The sequence below is a fragment of the Acanthochromis polyacanthus genome, chromosome 7, assembly GCF_021347895.1.
Source record: "Acanthochromis polyacanthus isolate Apoly-LR-REF ecotype Palm Island chromosome 7, KAUST_Apoly_ChrSc, whole genome shotgun sequence".
Classification (NCBI taxonomy): domain Eukaryota; kingdom Metazoa; phylum Chordata; class Actinopteri; family Pomacentridae; genus Acanthochromis; species Acanthochromis polyacanthus.
In genome coordinates, this window is record NC_067119.1 from 39815502 (window position 1) to 39834427 (window position 18926).

The 18926-nt window shown below is 39.5% G+C and overlaps 1 protein-coding gene across 2 annotated transcripts in view; it reads right to left on the bottom strand.

Moving 5' to 3' along the window:
* Window positions 1–12793, bottom strand: part of stxbp1b (syntaxin binding protein 1b) — a 31078-nt gene extending 18285 nt beyond the window's left edge. For both annotated transcript variants that reach the window (XM_051950532.1, XM_022209834.2), the window contains exons 1-5: window positions 12684–12793; window positions 4934–4983; window positions 4722–4803; window positions 2669–2745; window positions 2298–2376 (exon numbers count right to left, since the gene is read on the bottom strand). In XM_051950532.1, the coding sequence (XP_051806492.1) occupies window positions 2298–2376; window positions 2669–2745; window positions 4722–4803; window positions 4934–4983; window positions 12684–12720 (325 nt within the window). In that variant the 5' untranslated portion in view covers window positions 12721–12793. The remainder of the gene's footprint in view (window positions 1–2297; window positions 2377–2668; window positions 2746–4721; window positions 4804–4933; window positions 4984–12683) is intronic.
* Window positions 12794–18926: the final 6133 nt, after the last annotated feature.

Below are 18926 nucleotides of genomic sequence, written 5' to 3' on the forward strand. Positions count from 1 at the left end.
ACTTAAACACGAAAAAAGTTCTCTACATTATGTCAGAGCTCCCTCCTCACCCTCGTCCTCCCCATCTGGCATCCCAAATACCCCTATCCTATCTGTCTCCCCCGTTTGTCCCTCTGTGCTCCTTTCTCCTCTCTCCCTCACTCCTGCTCCTGTCTCTCTTCCTTCTCCTCTCTCTCCTTCCCTCTCTCTCTCCCCAGCGCCGCACCGGGTGGAGTGCGGCCACACACTGTTGCCAACTCCTCAGTAAGGAAAGTCGCTGTTGGCTGTCCTAAAAGTCGCTAGAAGTCGCTAAATGACATCATCGCCTAATTTGCATATTCCGCAGTTTGCATGTAACTGTAATCAACATTGTAGGAGAGAGGAATAACGTTGTGGAATAGACCAAAAAGTGAGTATAAAACAATCAAAATATGTTATTGTACTAGAAGCTAAATGCTGCGGTTCATTTTAGCATGACAGTGAAGAAACATTTTTGTTTATATGGCTCTGTAAGTCTGGATGGGATCTGTAGGGACTGCGCATGCGCGATTCATCTATGGTCTGGACGTGGAGTGATGTGGGTCTCCCCCTCCCCTCACTGAGACTGCTGTGGGGTTACTGGACTGACAGTCTGTGCTTTGGGAGGGGGAGAAGCTCACAGCAGCACCTGCTGCTTGTTGAGGACAGTAACTGCAGAATGAGCCGAGTTTTCCTATCAGAGTCTCCAAAACAGCAGAAAAAGTCGCTAGATTTGTCGCTAGTCGCTTTTGACAAAAAAGTCGTTAGGAGCTTTGAAAAGTCGCTAGATTTAGCGAGAAAGTCGCTAAGTTGGCAACACTGCGGCCACATGGCTGCATCCACTCGGTAATCAGCAGCCTCCCCGGGATCCGCACAGCTGTGGCTCATTCCTGATCACTCCACACCAACAATAAAGACCGGCTGAACCTTCCACACCCTGCCAGATTGTCAAACTTGACCACACCAAACCCAGCTGTCCGGACTCCCTCCAGCCCTGCCCGCCAAACCTTGTCCCTCTCTGGTTCCCCGCCTTGGCTCCCTCCTGCTTCGTGTTTCCCCTCTGGCTTCCTTCCTTGGACCCCTCCTGCACCGTGTCCCTCTCTGGTTCCCCGCCTTGGCTCCCTCCTACTTTGTGTACCCTGTCCAGCCCTCCCTGGTCGGGCCTCCGGACCCCCTTGGCCGGACCTTCCTAACCGGACCTCCGGACCTCCCCGACCGGCCTTCCCTGACCGGACCACCGGACCCCCTTGGCCGGACCTCCGAATCTCCCTGATCGGGCCTCCCTGGCTGGCCCTTCCTGGCCGGACCTCCGGACCTCCCTAGCTGGACCTCCCCGACCGGACCTCCCCGACCCTTGCTGTTCACCTGTCCCCAGCTCTGTCACCCCTTCCCTGATCTCCACCTCACCCCACCCTCCAAGAACCCCTCCTGACCTCCCTCGCACTCCCTCACCCCTTCCCTTAAATAAAGTCCTTCACACCCCACCTCTGCCTCTGCTGTGTGGTCTCTGATTAGGTTCGCCAACACACTCGTGACACATTGCACAACAGGATGTTGTAATATTAAAGTAATTTTGCCACGTGTCAGACCTTTAATATACAGTTTATCTTTATTTTTAAAAAAACCCTAGAAGACTAAATCTGTGCTTTGAGACTGACATCAGTACACTGTAGCTTCAATGTGGAAACTGGCTGACTGCTTATTTCTCTCATAAAGTGTCTGAGAGCATATAAAAAGCACCGTACCAGAATGTTAGCAAGCTCACTTGATTTTCACTGGAAAGGACTGTGTCGGTGAGGGTTTTGTGGCTTGAGGCTTTTAAATCACATCTCATCTCCTGGTCAAATGATTGTGTGTTGTGTTTTCCCCTCTGACTATGACAGCACAGGAGCTCATTCAAATGAAGGAGGAAATAAGGTTTTCCTGTGGAACTTAAATGAGAATGAAAGTAACCTATACATAGGTAGAGATGCACACTATAGACTCGATTGTTATCATGGCAGAAGTAGAATGTGGTTTTAGAGGCAGAATAAGAGTGCAAACCGTCACACTCGGCTTATTCAGATCAGGTTGGACTGTCCTTCTCTTTCAGACACTGATTTTGTTTTTGAATAGGTTCTAATGGTGCCGCTGTGGCTGGATGTATGGTTTTTGTTTGAAGCCCAGCTGTTACTATTGAACTTGCATTGCTTCAATGATAGATGTGTTTGTTTGTGCACTGGAATTTACTGCTATATAATTATAGAAAACTGAAATTAATTGAATTAAATATTGTATCGATGTCGACTGGATTTACTCACTGTCGGTGAAGAAGACGTGGGCCCCTCGGTACCTTGGAGCTTGTGGATCTCTGAAGTCATCAATCAGACCCTCCACAGACTGAAACAGTGGAGAACAATGTCTGAGCAAATGGACTACAAATGGACTAGTGGGGAAACTGAACACTGAATGACTGCAGAGTTATTTCAATGACATTTAAAAGAACTAAAACTGATGTGTTTATAGACCGAACACAAAAAAACTGACCATCCCACCAAATGAATTAATGCTTTGAAGAATTCAAATGACATAAAAGTGGAATTTCCCATTTGTTACACAAACTGCTGTAGGATCATCACAGAAAAATCCTCACAGAAAAAGAAGCAGCCTGTTTAGGAGCTGCATCGTTTACCTCGTCTGACGGTGTGATCAGGTAAATGGCCTCCATGCTGGGCAGAGGCTCACGCCGCTTGTTTATGTCTTCTACAACTGGAGCAAACAGGAAAACAACAGGGCTCAGTACTAATCCACAAGCTTGGATAGACTTTAACATTGTTGAATGACGGTGAAAAGACAAAAACACAGCATTTAGGTTGACTGAGAGTAGTGAATGCTGGAGGGCTATAATCATTTTACCTGTCAAATGTTATATCAAATTGAGATTTTTGTTTAAGATTTATTTTTTAGGCATTTCCACTTGCTTGGATTGGACAGTGTAGAGAGACAGGAAACGTGTAAGAGAATAGGTCAGAGTGGCAGTGACATGCAGCAAATGATGAGTCACACTTCTCATACTACAGCCTCCTCAGCCTTTAGTTTAGGAATAAATCTGCTTTCTCCGTCAATTATGAGACTTCTGGTCCTCTTTCACACTAGTATATGAGTGTTTACAGACACACAAACATATATACATACACTACCATTCAAAAATTTGGGGTCACCCAGACATTCTCGTGTTTTCCATCAAAGCTTGCACTTTTTTCCATGTGCTAACATAACTGCACAAAGGTTTTCTAACCATCAATGAGCCTTTCAGCACCATTAGCTAACACAATGTAGCATTAGAACACAGGAGTGATGGTTGCTGGAAATGTTCCTCTGTACCCTTATGGAGATATTCCATTAAAAATCACCGTTTGCAGCTACAATAGTCATTTACCACATTAGCAATGTCTCGACTTTCTTTTCTTCATTGAAAACTGACTACTTATTTTTCAAAAATAAGGACATTTCTTAGTGACCCTGAACTTTTTTGCTGCTCTAATCCTCGACAACACTGCTGGATTCCTCCATTCATGCATACTCAGGTTAGACTCCTGTCCGTGTCAGTCCCGATCTGTCAGCTAAGTTTTGCCTTGTTTCAGCCTGGAGTTGTGTGGTTTTCATTGGTCAGATCTTGTGTTCTCTTTAGAGACTTTTTCTTCCAGGTCTCCTAGGCTTGTAGCCCTTGGTTTTGGCTGGCTCTAGTTCTGTCCTCTAGCTCTGCTGGTAATTCTTGCCTCATGTTTTCCTGTAGATTCTGTGCTCTGTGCGTAGCCCCTTGTATTTACTATTATCCCCGACTCGGTCCTTTAGCTCCTCCAGTATTTAATGTCTATCCTGCAGATTCTTGGCTCTGTGTCTAAGCTCTATAGCTTTTGCTCTACTCTATAGCTCCATAGCTCTAAGCTATGTATAGTGTTTATCATGTACCTGACTATTGTTAATACACACTGACTTCACCAAGTCTCTGGTCTCCTCGTCCTTATTGTGTGTTCTCTAGTAAGCCATGGCAACATACTGCATATATAAAATATCCAAAAGTTCAGGACCATTTTCTTTTACATTTATTTGTATTTTGGTCCACCTGTCTTTTTTTTTTGTTTAACAGGATTTTTTGATTTTTTTTTGGCTGAACCTGTGTGATTTTACCTTCATTATATCTACCTGATCATCCCCTGACACTGGCTATAGTTGTCAAATGCATCTACAAATAATCATTGGGGTTGAGGTTAGGTGACTGTGGAGGAAAGTCCATGACAATCAGCACTCCTTGGTCCTCTTTGGCCTCCAGTTAGTCTTTCAAAACTCTGAGATATGTTGCTTCTACAGGATTAATTCTTCTTGACAACGTTACAAATACAAGTGTGGATCAAGTTTCTGAAGAATGCTCAAAACTTTAAGATGCGTTACTGCTACAGAATTAATCTATTTTGAAAATGCTGCAAATTAAAAGATGGAGCATGTTTTCAATAATGAGTGCTACCTCTTGAATGACACTTCTCAAGGAAAGGAGAATTTTTGTGCAAAGGGTGTTCTGATGTTTTTCAGGTTTAAATGAAGCAAAGATTGATTGTTGATGTGATATGGGAGTCAGTAGATAATTGTAGCTGAACTGAATTCAAGTTGCAGTGTTTAAATTGGATTAAACCTACTTCTCAGCTACAACTGAAGAGAACTCTGGTGGTCTGGGTGGTTGTACTTACTGGTGATTCCTTCTGACATGATGTCTGTCATCTTACAGCAGGAGGAAATCATCCTCATGCTGAGTTTGTCCACCACCAGCACCTACAACACAGTTACACACAACAGGGGAACATGGAAGAATTTTATTTTGATATATTTAATGACTTCATTCACATTCATAATCAGGAAGGAATTCATTATAAATAATTGATCAGAGCAGTAGAACGATTACCTTCCATTTCCCTTTTTCTCTTGCCTTCTTGATGACATTGTTCATTATCTCTGTAAAGAAGAAAAGCAATATGAATACAGTTCTGTTGAGACATTCTTACAGTGTGGCAGGAGGATTTATTCTCTCAGTGTTGCTTAAAAAAATGACATTGCAAAGATTTACACTACTGTTCAAAGGTTTGGGGTCATCCAGACAAGTTCATGTTTTTCATGAAAACTCCCACTTTTATCCATGTGCTAACATAACAGCACAAAGGTTTTCTAATCATCAGTGAGCCTTTCAACAGCATTAGCTAACACAATGTAGCATTAGAACACAGGAATGATGGCTGCTGGAAATGTTCCTCTGTACCCCTATGGAGATATTCCATTAAAAATCAGCCGTTCACAGCTACAACAGTCATTTACCACATTAACTGTGTCTACACTGGATTTATCATTCACTTAATGCTATCTTCATTTAAAAAAACACTATTCTTTCAAAAATAACATTTCCACATTTCTAAGTGGACCCAAATGGTAGTTTTTAATAGTATTGTATGTGAAATCTAATCAGTTTTCATTTTTGTTTTGTTTTTATCCAGGTCTAACCCTGTTTTGTTTGCTGCAGGAGTAACAACTGCTGGACCACACTACCTAAGAACGTCACAGCGATACAAAGCATGCAGACCATGGTGTAAACTGAATGACTAAGTGGCAGCCAGCTGCTGGTGTCAGTGATCCAGTCAGCATGATCACTAACTGAAACAGAGAATGTGCAGAGGACGCACAGTGCTTCATTTTAAAGACAGGGGACATCTTCATGTATTATATATTGATAGAAGTGGAAATCACTATCTGTGTAGTTTTCCCATTTTTCATTTTTAACATGGTAAACACATCCCTGTTCACATGACCACATATTCAGGACTGATTCAGTCTGTCCTCTGTTCAGCAGTGTCATCAGTCCATTCACTTTCGTCAGATATGGGCCAATTACTGTATTTGTGCAATCATTTAATCTTTTGTTGGATGTATAATCAATCATTCCAAACACACCAAGAAGTATAAAAATGTCAATATGGCATAGTTTCCTAGTATTTTTCATGAAAACAAAATGGTAGAAGAAATGCTGATTAATAACTGCACACCCACCATGTCGATAATCCACCATTAATGATTACATCACATCATACAAGCAACCACTGTACACTCTCACAAATTCTTCAAATTTTGTAGATAAATTCCATAGTCAAGGTCAGTTGCAGTCAGCTGGCAAACCTGTGCACAGTCTCTGGCATTTTCACTTTAATCACCTCCAAAGTACATTTTCTCTGTCAAACATAAAGTCTAGAAGCACAGCAGTTACAGTGAGAGCTACTGAAAACTGGAATTATATTTCTTGTACATTTTAACATGCCTTTTTTTTAAAAAGAAAAATGTGATTTAGAGTCTGATGCTGGTTTTTGTGATGTTTCCTGTAGCAAATCCCTTACAATCTGCTCATTTCTCCCACCTTCTGTGTTCTGTTTATGCTCTCTTTCTGGTGAAATACAGTATTATACCAATATCATCTGAGAGCTAAACAAGACGACATGGTCATCAATATCCCCCGCCACATGTGATGTCTATGAGTCTATATCCAAAATAATGATCAAGGGCCATAACTCTGTTAAATATTATCACACAGGTCTCATTTTTGAACTTGATCAAGGTGTCCACGGTGTGAAGCTACACACTAAATTTCGTAATCCTAGCTGTAATAGTTTCCGAGAAAAGCTGTTCCCTTCATGTCGGACGCACGGACGGACGGACGGACGGAGGCCAAACCTGTATCCCCCTTTTCCACTTCGTGGAGGCGGGGGATAATAATGAGCTCTCTATGTCACTGTCTGATAACAATAAATTTGCAGAAAAATGGCATAAACAATCTCATGACACCTGATTGTGCAAATCCTTTTCCATGAGGGAAGGAGTGAGCTTTGCACAGCTGCAGTTTCACCTGTCAACAGGGAAACAGAGGGACAGAGGAACATTACTCCTCAGAATCACAGCAATGAAATGACCCCACACACTGGGAATAACGCAGGGAGAACTGATGTTTGTGAGGCAGAATTCAATATTTCACAACATCCTGTCACTTGTCCTGATGAGAAGTGTCCCAGTTTCCCTCGGTGGAGCTTTAAGCGTCTGTCCAGTGTGTCAGATGCTGGGAGGGACAGGCCCACTGCAATCACTGCTCTAATCTGCTCCCAATCCTCTTACCCCATCCACCACTCTCAACCGCTATTTCTGGGCTGTTTCTGTGTCAGCGGACGTGACATCACGATGAAGCAATACCACACACGCACACGCTGAAGCATTCATCCCCAAAACGTCCTGTTTCTACACAGAACTAGACCGGCTTTTCCATTGAAAAGCTGCTCCGACAATGTCAGGAGAACATTATCGTTATCAGCATAATCACTGAAGCCATGTGACAGTTGTGAGCAAACCGTGTGGCTAAATTCATTAATTGTGAATGGCCTTCGATGACATTGTGGACATTGAATTTGTCACATATTAAAATAAAGTTTAGACAATTTGTCAGAAAACATTTTTATAAAGACAGAAAGATGGTATTGTCCACCTCTGCTGCATGAGGAAAGCTACTAACTGTGGTAAATGTACAGTGAAGTAAGTGAATGGCCTTGTTTATCCACTTAGTTAACAGGATTAGGTGGAGGCGTCCATGAAAGAATGGGATAGTACCTGACAAGCAGCTTTCACACGTAGGATAAACAAGACAACGGGACAAACAACAGGGCGCTGAGACAACCCTCTAGAAGCGGCGGTGGCTCAGGTGCTAGAACTGGTTGTCGTCCAAATCACACAAGGTTGTGCGAATGAGGAACATTGTAAAGCTTTGAGTAACACTGAGTTAGAAGAGCACTTTATAAGTGCAGACCAATTCTGTGCCATTTATTGGAGGTAGAAGACCCAGGAGGAGACCCAGAACACGCTGGACACATTTCAGAGATATTTTATCTGGGCCCAAGAGGTACTACAAAACTCTTTAGAGAAGATGGATGTCTGGACAACTTAGTTTAATCTGATCCCCCCCCCCCCCCCCCCATGAAGATAACATTAAATGAATGATAAATCCAGTGTAGACAGTTAATGTGGTAAATGACTATTCTAGCTGGAAACAGCTGATTTTTAATGGAATATCTCCATAGGGGTACAGAGGAACATTTCCAGCAACCATCACTCCTGTGTTCTAATGCTACATTGTGTTAGCTAATGGTGCTGAAAGGCTCATTGATGACTGCAAAAAACACAAAGATACATGTACAACCACAGGACTCATCTCATAGAGCACCATCATTTGTCCTAGTGTGACTCTAACATTGTACAAATTCACCGCCATCGGTATGCTCCACTTCTCCTACACAGAAGTAAGTCTTACATTTGGGTCAGTGGGTTATTAATCATTATATTAAAAAGACCAACGAGCATGGAATTGACAGCAGCCATTTCTGCTTCCATGTGCGCTTAAATTGATAACAGTCAATGTGGACACTATAATTTGCACTTTGTTGATCTAATGGGAAAGTTTACATACTAAAATGATGAAAACTAAATTCATGAAGACAGGAAGTCATATTTCTTGCAGGAAAAAAAATGCAACTAAACATTTTAAGGTCAAACCTGCATTTCTTGTGTTCACAGTGCCGTTTTACATCATCATTTGATGCTGCACCAATCAATATTTTAAACTGACAATGGATTAAATGACAGTTTGTAATCTGTGGCAGCAATTATGCCACACATAAATCACCCCAGAAAACTAAATAACTAACCCTAATAACTTGGTCAGGTTGAAAGAAAGACAATGGTCCCAGTTGCAACAAGAAGTGAAAGGTTAGCGGACCATCGTTGTCATGATTACATCAGTACACATGATTAGGATCAAAGTCTGACATGGAGAATGAGCAGCAGTTTCCATGTTAATGTCCAGTGTTTTGTCAACCCATCCAACCACCCTGACCTCCTATTATGCAAAGTTTGTGGCTCTACAACTACATCACCTGATTCCTTCTTTATGCCTGTCACTACAACACAACAGCTACACAAAGAGAGGACGCTTTCACTAACCCCAACCCTCAGCATGTCATGTAGAGGTGTTCACAGGGCTGCTTAGGGTCACTTAACAATTCATTCACCAAATGGTTTATAATAACAGCTGTGTTTGGCTGATTTATTTTAATTTTGTTGCCAAGCGGCTGAAAAAGCTTTTCCGTTTTTCCTTTAACGTGATGTTAGATACAGTTGTGACCTTTTAATAAATCACTTTTAACGACTGAAAACTGCACTGGTTTATTTTAGGGCCATTTGAGGACAGCAAGACCATCTGGAAGCACAAATCTGACAAATCATCAGCTCATCAAGACGCTTTGGTGAAGGAGAAATATCTGTCCATTTTCTGTTTCTGCCAAGCAGCTTTTTCAATTGGCACACCATGACCTACATGTTCCATACTTCACCTGTCTTTAACCAAACGACACCACACAGACAGAGGGCCCAAGAAAGTATAACTGACTGTAGAACACTCCAATGATGCAAATGAACTTCAAAATAACTCCCAGCCCACCTGTAATGAACAGTTTACTAACAGATAAACGGCTGGATGACTGCCACGGTACCTCCAAGTTTAATCTTATAATGCTACTAACTGTTTTGAGAAACAGTTAGTAGCATTATAAACTCCTAGTAGTTTTGAGAAACTGTTTTGAGTCTTCACATTCCTGTGTGCATTGTTCTGATTTTTTCATCCAAATAGGACTGTAAAAATTATTACACTAATCACTTTCACATGACCGGTTATTTTTAAACTTCATTTGTAAAATTTCAACAGCAAATACTGAAATCAGAAACCATCTGTAGAGAGATCTGATTATCCTGAAATAACTTTGGCAGGTGTAGAAGGGTCATTTCAGAACTGGAGGACATTTTATATCCCACCCATCACATTTCAAATAACCCATGTAGAAAACACTGAAACATGCTACTGTCGTGTAAATGTTCTTGTCCTGAAACTACACCTTTAAAAAAAACTAGGAGAAAAAATTGTTTGAAAATATTTTTTCTAGACTCCCCCTAAAACGTCATTTTCTCTTGTCCCACTCCTCTGATGACCAACTTGAAACTCAACTAAAATGAAATTTAAATCTCCTCTTTCTGGTTTTATTTCTTTCATTGATGTCTCTTGTAATTGTGGGAACATTTTTTTAATCAACAAACATTTTAAATAATAATTATTATACATGGAACGTGTCCCACAGCATGTTAGCAAAACCTTTTTATCTGGTAAAAGAAATAAAACAGTGAATCACATGAAACACTGGAATCAACATCATCAAACAGTTTTCCTAAAGAATGGGCAGAGCAAAGCTATGTCCTCTCTTCTATCTTTCATCTTTTCATCCCATTGTCAGTCTTGACTGAATGTCTCACTCTACCTCATATTATCAGGATCAGACTCATTCTTTGGACTGTTTTCCATCAGTCAGTTTGTCCTCTTGGTCAGCAGTAACAGCTAGCTAAATATCTAGCTTCGACTGCTGAGAAAAAGATCACATTAGCATCCAATTCTGGAATGACCCAGGAATAAAATCTACATCTAGTTTGTCATCTTGCCATGTGATGGAAAATCCTTTAGATTTTTGTTTTTGTTTCCATAAGCTGTACCATCTATCATCTTCAGGACCTTAAAAGGGGAAAACAACCATATTCATATTTAATAAATCATTTATTGAAGTTGTGTAGCCATTAGCTCATAAGCTGTGCTGCCACATTACAAACAGTCTCTTTCACCAAGTGGGTTCTGTGGCTGTTTAGGAAAGCTAAAGCAGCTCACAATATCGATATTAAAATGTATTGCATGGATGTCTGAGGTATTACATTTAATAATCCTTATGAGCCATTATTATAATACATTAACTCTTGGGTCGCTCCAGAACTGGAGGACATTTGGGCTTCAAAATTTTTGAAAAATAAAACTTGTCTTTTACCAATTTCTGCTCCATATTCATCAATAATAGATAATAAACTATCAAAGGCTTGACTGGCTCAGCTTTCACATCAGTGATGCCATTTTTATTCCATGTTTTCTGTGTTGTTTGCTAACCCTACTCTAATCACAGTAACAGGGTTGCTAATCCATGCTAATGTGATCTTTTTCTCAGCAGTAGAAGCTAGATATTTAGCTAGCTGTTACTGCTGACCAAGAGGACAAACTGACTGATGGAAAACAGTCCAAAGAATGAGTCTGATCCTGATAATATGAGGTAGAGTGAGACATTCAGTCAAGGCTGATAATGTGATGAAAAGATGAAAGATAGAAGTAAGGACATAGCTTTGCTCTACACATTCTTTAGGAAAACTGTTTGATTATGTAAACGACAAAAACAAGACAGAAAACGAGAAATGAAACACAAAAGACAAAAACGAGACACAAAATGACAATAAAAAGACACAAAAAACAAAAACAAGACCTAATATGAGAAAAACAAGACAGAAAATGACAAACATGCAGCAGTAAATGACAAAAACGTCATCTACAGGTTATGCTAACATGTTGAGGGACACGCTCCATGCGTAATAATTATTTCAAATATTATGTTGATTAAAAAAAATGTTCCCACAATTACAAGAGACATCAGTGAAAAAATAAAACCATAAAAGGCGATTTAAATTTCATTTTAACTATGTTATTATTCGGGTTGGTCATCAGCAGGGTGGGACATTTTAGGGGGAATTCCAGACTAATTTGGTATTTTAAAAATAATTTCAAACATTCTTTTGTACTATTTATTTATATTTTTTAGATTTGGTCTCAGAACAAGAACATTTATATTTACTTACACAACAGCTGCATGTTTTAATATTTCGTACATGGATTATTGGACATTTGATGGGAAGGACATAAAATGTCTTCCAATTCTCCAATGATCCTCTTAATAAAAGAGTGGTTTAATAGAAATAGGCAGCATTTGATCTCACACTGAAGCTACCAAGTAAAACTGTGATTTCTGAGTTTTTCACTTTAGTGCACAGGTCTGACTATGTAAGGATTTTTAGACGCCTTCAAAGTAAAGTTCTCGTTTCTTCGGTGTCTGTAGTCCGTCTCCTTACTAATAAAAATCCTAAATGTTGGGCGGATGATTCTTCATGTTAAACAGAAGAAAAAACGGATTGTTTCGTTGTCGCTCAGGCTGTGGGAGTCGGATCTTTCCATCTGCATGTCTCTTCTGAGAATGATGTCAAATCACTTAATCCGCACAAAGATTAGCAGACGGGATTTACGGCCCAGGACTCCATGCTTCATACAGCACACAATAACGGTTCCGTCAAGGACAGAGCCGGACAAAATGCTGATAAACTACTTTATACTTGTTTAGGTATTTCTTGACAAATTCTGGCAATAAAATCTGTAGTAACAACCAACAGGTGAGCCGCATGTCTCCAGTAAGTGCGTCTCAAGTTCCCAAAGAGAAGCCTCGTCACATGTAACCACTAATAATAAGAAAACAGAATATACATATATTTTTAAAAAGAAAAAATATTGCTCAAATGTCCTACTGGAAATTTAATAATAAGATAATCGCAGTTGAAACCTATAGTACTTGACCTGACTGTAGACTGGTGCAAATAGTAATTTAGTCAGATGTGGTCGATAGAGTTGCATTATGAAAAGAAGAAAAAATCATGAGTGAAAAAAGTGTTCTTACTTTCTCCAACAATAGCTTTTAGTCCCATTGGTGCCATGATGATTCCTCCACTATGCGTCCACCGCACTACACCAAACTGAGCTCAACCACGACCGCTGTAAAGTTTCCGGGAATAGCAATCACACTTCCGTTACCGAGACTTCCAAAATAAAAGTTCGTAGATGCGAGCCTAATAGAATTATTAAAAAACAATTTCAAAAAAATACTAATGCGCAGTGTCTGAATGCATGTCCACTGAGTGTTTTGATAATAAGCATGTGATATATGTGGAAACATTAACAGTTTACTAAGCATGGACATTTATTTTGGAAATGGGGATGAATAACTGTGACAAAATAATCCCAACTCAAGTTTGACTTCGTAGCTCTTCCTGATTTTTAATCACAGTTTAAAATCTCACTTTCTTCCTCACACAGTTGTTATTTTACCATTGCTTTTCTACCGTAATTGAACGCCCCTCGACCTTCCTTCCTTCCTTCCTTCCTGAATCTCAGCCTAAGAAATAATCATCATGATCATACTTGACCTTGACTAGCTCCACCTGCAAGGTCAGAATAATTGCACTCTCCTACAAAGAAGTCAAACACAAACCTAAGATCGCATCAAAGTAGCTACCCATTTTTGTCCTTGTGAAAAGCCCAGGTAGGATAGTTTAGGTTAGAACACGATGCTTGACTGTCAGATCAACTGATGTACACTACCAGGAAAAGTTTGAACGCACCTTCTCATTCAATGGTTTGCCTTTATTTTCATGATTCTTTACATTGTAGATTGTCACTGAAGACATCAAAGCTATGAATGAACACATATGGAATTATGTAGCAAACAAAAAAGTGCGAAATAAGTCAAAATATGTTTTATATTTTAGATTCTTTGCTTTGATTGCTGCTTTACACACTCATGAGGTAGAACCTGAAATGGTTTCACTTCACAGGTTTTCCTTGTAAAGGTTCATTTGTGGAATTTCTTGCCTTCTTAATGGGGTTAGGACCATCAGTTGTATTGTTCAGAAAATCAGGTTGGTCCACAGTTGACAGCCCTATTTAACAACTGTTATAATCCATATTATGGCAAGAACCAATCAGCTAAGAGAAATGACAGTCCATCATTACTGTAAGAACCGAAGGTCAGTCAGTCTGGAAAACTGCAAAAATTTTGAATGTCTCCCAAATGCAGTCGCAAAAACCATCAGTATTTTTTTTCATGTCATGTGTACACTGTCAATTTGCTGTTTTTTTTGTTTTTTTTACAAAATAGATTGAACTACTTATGTGGCGCTTTAGCAAAGTAAAATGTCTTTCTCACTCGGGTAGCGTTGTTACTTTTTCCAGTAAGAAGTAACTGATGGATTGCAAAGCTATGCTTATGAAGTAGTATTTCCAACAGTGGTTATCTCAGTGTAGTCTGAGGGGCTTGGATGACTTGAACTAACATGACACAAGTTAGTAACTGACACCCGATCTAGGCAGAGTAGTATATATCCAGTGCATTTGTAGAAAATCTGTTGTTTGGTGGATAATTCTTCCATGTTTTTAATGTGAAGAACCAATTCAGAAGAGGATTTCTGACAAGGTGAAAACCCATGATCAGCCTTAAAACAGTAGAGCAGTAGACTAATGTAATCTGAAACACAAAAATCAAACTCTGTCAAAGTGACAGACAGAAGAAAACTTAGATATATTTCACAAATATACTGGTGTCTGACCCAGACACCAGTATATTTGTGAAATATGGTGGTGTTTGTCATGTTTTGGGCATGTATGGCTGCTAATGCAACTGATCCACTGCCATTTATTGACCATTTTACTACTAATGTCAGCAAAATGATGAATTACGAGGTTTACAGGAGAATTTTCTGTGCAATCAAATAGAGATGCATCAAAAATACACACTATCATTTCACAAAACCATGGTCCTAAATATACAGCAACCAAAGAGGCATTTTAGGAGTAAGGGGTAGAATATCCTCAGCTGGTTGAGTCAGTCAGCTGAAGTCCACTCAGATGAGCTGCTTTCCATCAGCTAGCAGCAGCTAAAGAGAAACCAGAAGAACCCACAGAAAGCAAAGCACAGGTTGGGAAAGCATCACCAGGACAGACACGAGGAGTCTGCAGGTGTCTGTGGATTTAAGATGTCAGTGTGTCACTGAGTGTAAAGTACTTTCTACAAAATATTAAATATGATAATTTAGTTTGACTCCCCCCTAAATGTTCAGTTATGGCCCAATCGTGTTTGACTGATTAAACTGGCTCCGTTTTAAAAGGAAAAAACTTTGTGACTTTGTAAAAAAAGTCAGTTTTCTTGTTAAAAATAATGTTTTTTAAACTCATTGATACAATTAAATGTTTCCTCTGACTTGACAACAAACTGAAACTGTGTTCAAATAAGCACAGACTTTTGTGGACTTAGAATTCTTCCTTATACATTCAAGGTGGCTCTAGCGCCACAACTGCTTGGCACAATGAGTTGGAGGGTTTTATTTTGAAAAATTTCAAAACCGGTAAACTTAAATGCACTCTATTCAGATCTGTCAAACGGACGTCAGTGCCCACTGTTCTGGAAATAGTGGCATATGAGAAATATACAGCCTGTCAACAACTGTGGTGATATTTTTGAAATATTTACTTATACAATTTTACAATGAATCCTTTAATATTAACCTCAGAGTCAGATTCCTGTTAATTTCTCCTAAAACAGCCTATGGGTTGTATTAACACACTGGCCAGATAATGAAACAAACTTTCATCACTGCTGAAAAAAAACTCAGAACCCACTTTTTACTAAAACAGTCTCCACACAGCCGGTGAGTGTCCTGTTAGGGACGCGTCCATTCAACACAGTCCTGGTGTGTCAGCTGGCCCTGCAGATGCGTTTACTTCCACTTGTAAGTTAGTAGATTTATCTTTAGGCATTTTCTAAAATATGATGTTTCTGACATTGTTGGCTTTTTCCTGGCGATCTTTATTGACTTTAATGCAATCCAAAAACTCTGTTCTAGTGCAGTTTTCTTTGATTCATTAACTTTGTGTCTTTGTTTCTGAAGTGTGTCTTAAATATTGTTCTATTCTCATTTTTGCCCAATACAAAGCATTTTAAAATGCCTCTGTGTTCAAAAGGGGCTACAAAACCTCAACAGACAAGCTCCTGGTAGATAGCACACATGCTGTCATATAGTGGAGACATTCAGGTTCCAGCTAAGTCAGCCTGTTAGAGCACAGAATAAACCACTATTATGCCCCTCGTTTGGCTCTGTACAATGCGTTTGTCATTGCTGGAATATTATGGGGGCCAGATGTGTCATGTGGTAACCGATTTAAGACGTGACTTAAGAACAAAACAGAACTATGTACAGTGCTGTTAAAAAGGATTCTCAAATTCTTATTTTTTGGTGTATTTTCCACACTTTAAAACAAAAGTAAATGTCAGACAAAGATAGCCCAAGTAAACACAAAATGCACGCTTTTAAATGATGATTATTCAAATCATAGTCAAAGCTAGCTGGCCCTGTGTGAAAAGTAATCGCTTCCTAAGCCAAATAACTGGTTTGTGTTTACAATAACAATTGTTTTCTAGAACTGACGGCGAGTCTTTCACATCTCTGGAGAAATTTTGGTTTCCTCTTCTTTGCAGAATTGTTTCAATTCAGCAACACTGGAGGGTTTTCCAGCATGAACGGCCTTTTTAAGGTCATGCCAGCATTTCAATCGGATTCAAGTCCAGACGTTGACTAGGCCATTCCAAAACCTTCATTTTGTTTTTTTTGCTAAAGCCGTTCAGAAGTTGACTTGCTGGTATCGTTGTCCTGCTGCAGAATCTGAGTGATCCTCAGCTTGAGGTCAGGAACTGATGGCTGAACGTTCTCCTTCAAGATTTTCTGGTAGAGAGCAGAATTCATGGTTCCATCAATCACAGCGAGTCATCCAGGTCCTGAAGCAGCAAAGCAGGCTCAGACCATCACACTACCACCACCGTGTTGGACTGTTGCTATGACGTTCTTCTTCTGAAAAGCTGTGTTACTTTTACATCAGATGTAATGAGACACAAACCTTCCAGAAAGTTTAATTTTCATCTTGTCAGTCCATAGAATATTCTCCCAAAAGTCTCAGGGATCATTCAGATGTTTCTTTGCAGAAGTAAGACGAGCCTTTATGTTCTTTTTGCTCAGCAGTGGTTTTTGCCCATGGATGAGTCATGAACACTGACCTTAACTGAGGTATGGGAGTCCTGCAGTGCTTTAGATGTTGTCCTGGGTTCCTTTGTGTTCTCCTGGATGAGTCTTGTCTGTGCTTTGGGGTAATTTTGGTCGTTGTTTCACTCCTGGAAAAGTTCACCACTGTTCCATGTTTTCTCCATTTGTAGATAATGGTTCTCACCGTGGTTCTCTGGAGTCCTGAAGCTTTAGAAATGGTTTTGTAACCCTTTCTAGACTGATCGATGTCAGTTACTTTATTTTTCATCTGGTCTTGACTCTCTTTGGATCGTGGCATATTGTTGCAGCTTTTTGAGATCTTTTGTGTGACTTCATTTTGTCAGACAGGTTCTATTTAAGAGATTTGTTCATTGAACAAGTCTGGAGCTAATCATTCTTGGGAGTGTCAGTGAAACTGAACTCACAATTAATTCATGATTTAACAAGGGGGCAATTCAGGGCCGGCTGCTGGCATAAACACTCTATGCTGTTGTTTATAGTCACATCCACTAGAGGGGGCCACACCACAATAAGTGTGTGATTTGCATTTTGTCCCTGTCTTTATTCCAATAAAACATACATCATCATGGTAACATATCAATTTAAACTGGCTTATTAGAAAACTATACGGGAAAAATACAGGAAAGAAAAAATAAACCAGCAGTCAGTTGGTGACTCCATGCTTCGTGCCATGTTAACTTATTTTTTTTCTATTATTTTGAACACTTATTGGTAATTGTCTCTATCGTTTTAAGGATACATTTTTTAAAAAATAAATATTTGCTGTTAATCATGTGCATGTGTTTTAATCCAATTACAAGCTGTGCACGTGATTTGGTAGTTGCCCTGTGCATGTTTTGGGGCCACAAAAAAAATCGTGCTTAGGGCCACCAAAGTCCTAGGGCTGGCCCTGGGGCAATTACTTTTTCACATAGGGCCAGGTAGCTTTGGATAGCTTTTTGCCTTTAGAACATTAAATCATCATTTAAAAATTGCATTTTGTGTTTAGATTTGTTTGATGGACTTAAACATTTAGGTGGGGAAAATATTTTAAAATAAAAAGAATTGAAGAAGGAGGCAAATACTTCTTCATAACTCTGTACATACATAAGATTTCAAATGCATGTTTCGTGTATTGTTCTCTACCTCATGACATGTTTCTTTTTGCCACATCCTAATTAAAAAATGTACTGCTCTAAGACCGGCATGCACAACAAGGAGCAGCTGCTTGTTAGCTTAATAGGGACTTATGTGCTATATATTAGCCTTTATGTCACAGCAAAAGCGCTCCCTAAACAACCCTCTGGTCAGCCTAAATACCCCTGCGGCTTCACCAAATGCCCACCTGATGTGACCTCTAAACTTAAACATATCCCTTAGAGACAACATGAACCTCCAACCATTTCAAACACTTTAATTAATCAAACAATGAAGATACCACTGACGCTTGTATGATTCTTTGTTCCATGATTCAGACTAAACATCTTTTTAATACACACAAAAAGTAATATGCTTGTTTCATCATCATTCCATCTAAACACTGCATGCCAGATGGCAAATTAGTAGGACAGATTCAAACTGCAATAATTTGTCACATTTTCAGTTTCATAAAATAATCTGTAACTTTCTTAAATTAAAATGAACAGCAATAACCTCGAGATTGTTACGATAAATTTTCTGTGAAAAGAAAATCCATCATAAATAGACTTGATAATTATTGTAATTTTCATGCAAATATGGACTGCAAATGAAAACTTAGGAAGACATTTAGGGAAAAGGAACTAAATGCCTTTAAAGGCTGTTCAGCTTGTACATACCTTGTGACAGCAGCCTTATGCAAAACAAGTGCAGATACTCCACTACCAAAGCTATCCTGACAGTTACATCCCAAAACAAACATCAAGTGGCAGGATCTGTTTGGAATATCAGAAATGCAAACCTCTATATTGCTTTTTATGCCATGAATGGGCTGATGCTTGAAGATTATAGTTTTTATTCCCAAATATGACCAGTTATTTTCTGATCAAGCGTGGAATCATTGTTTCTCCCTCACC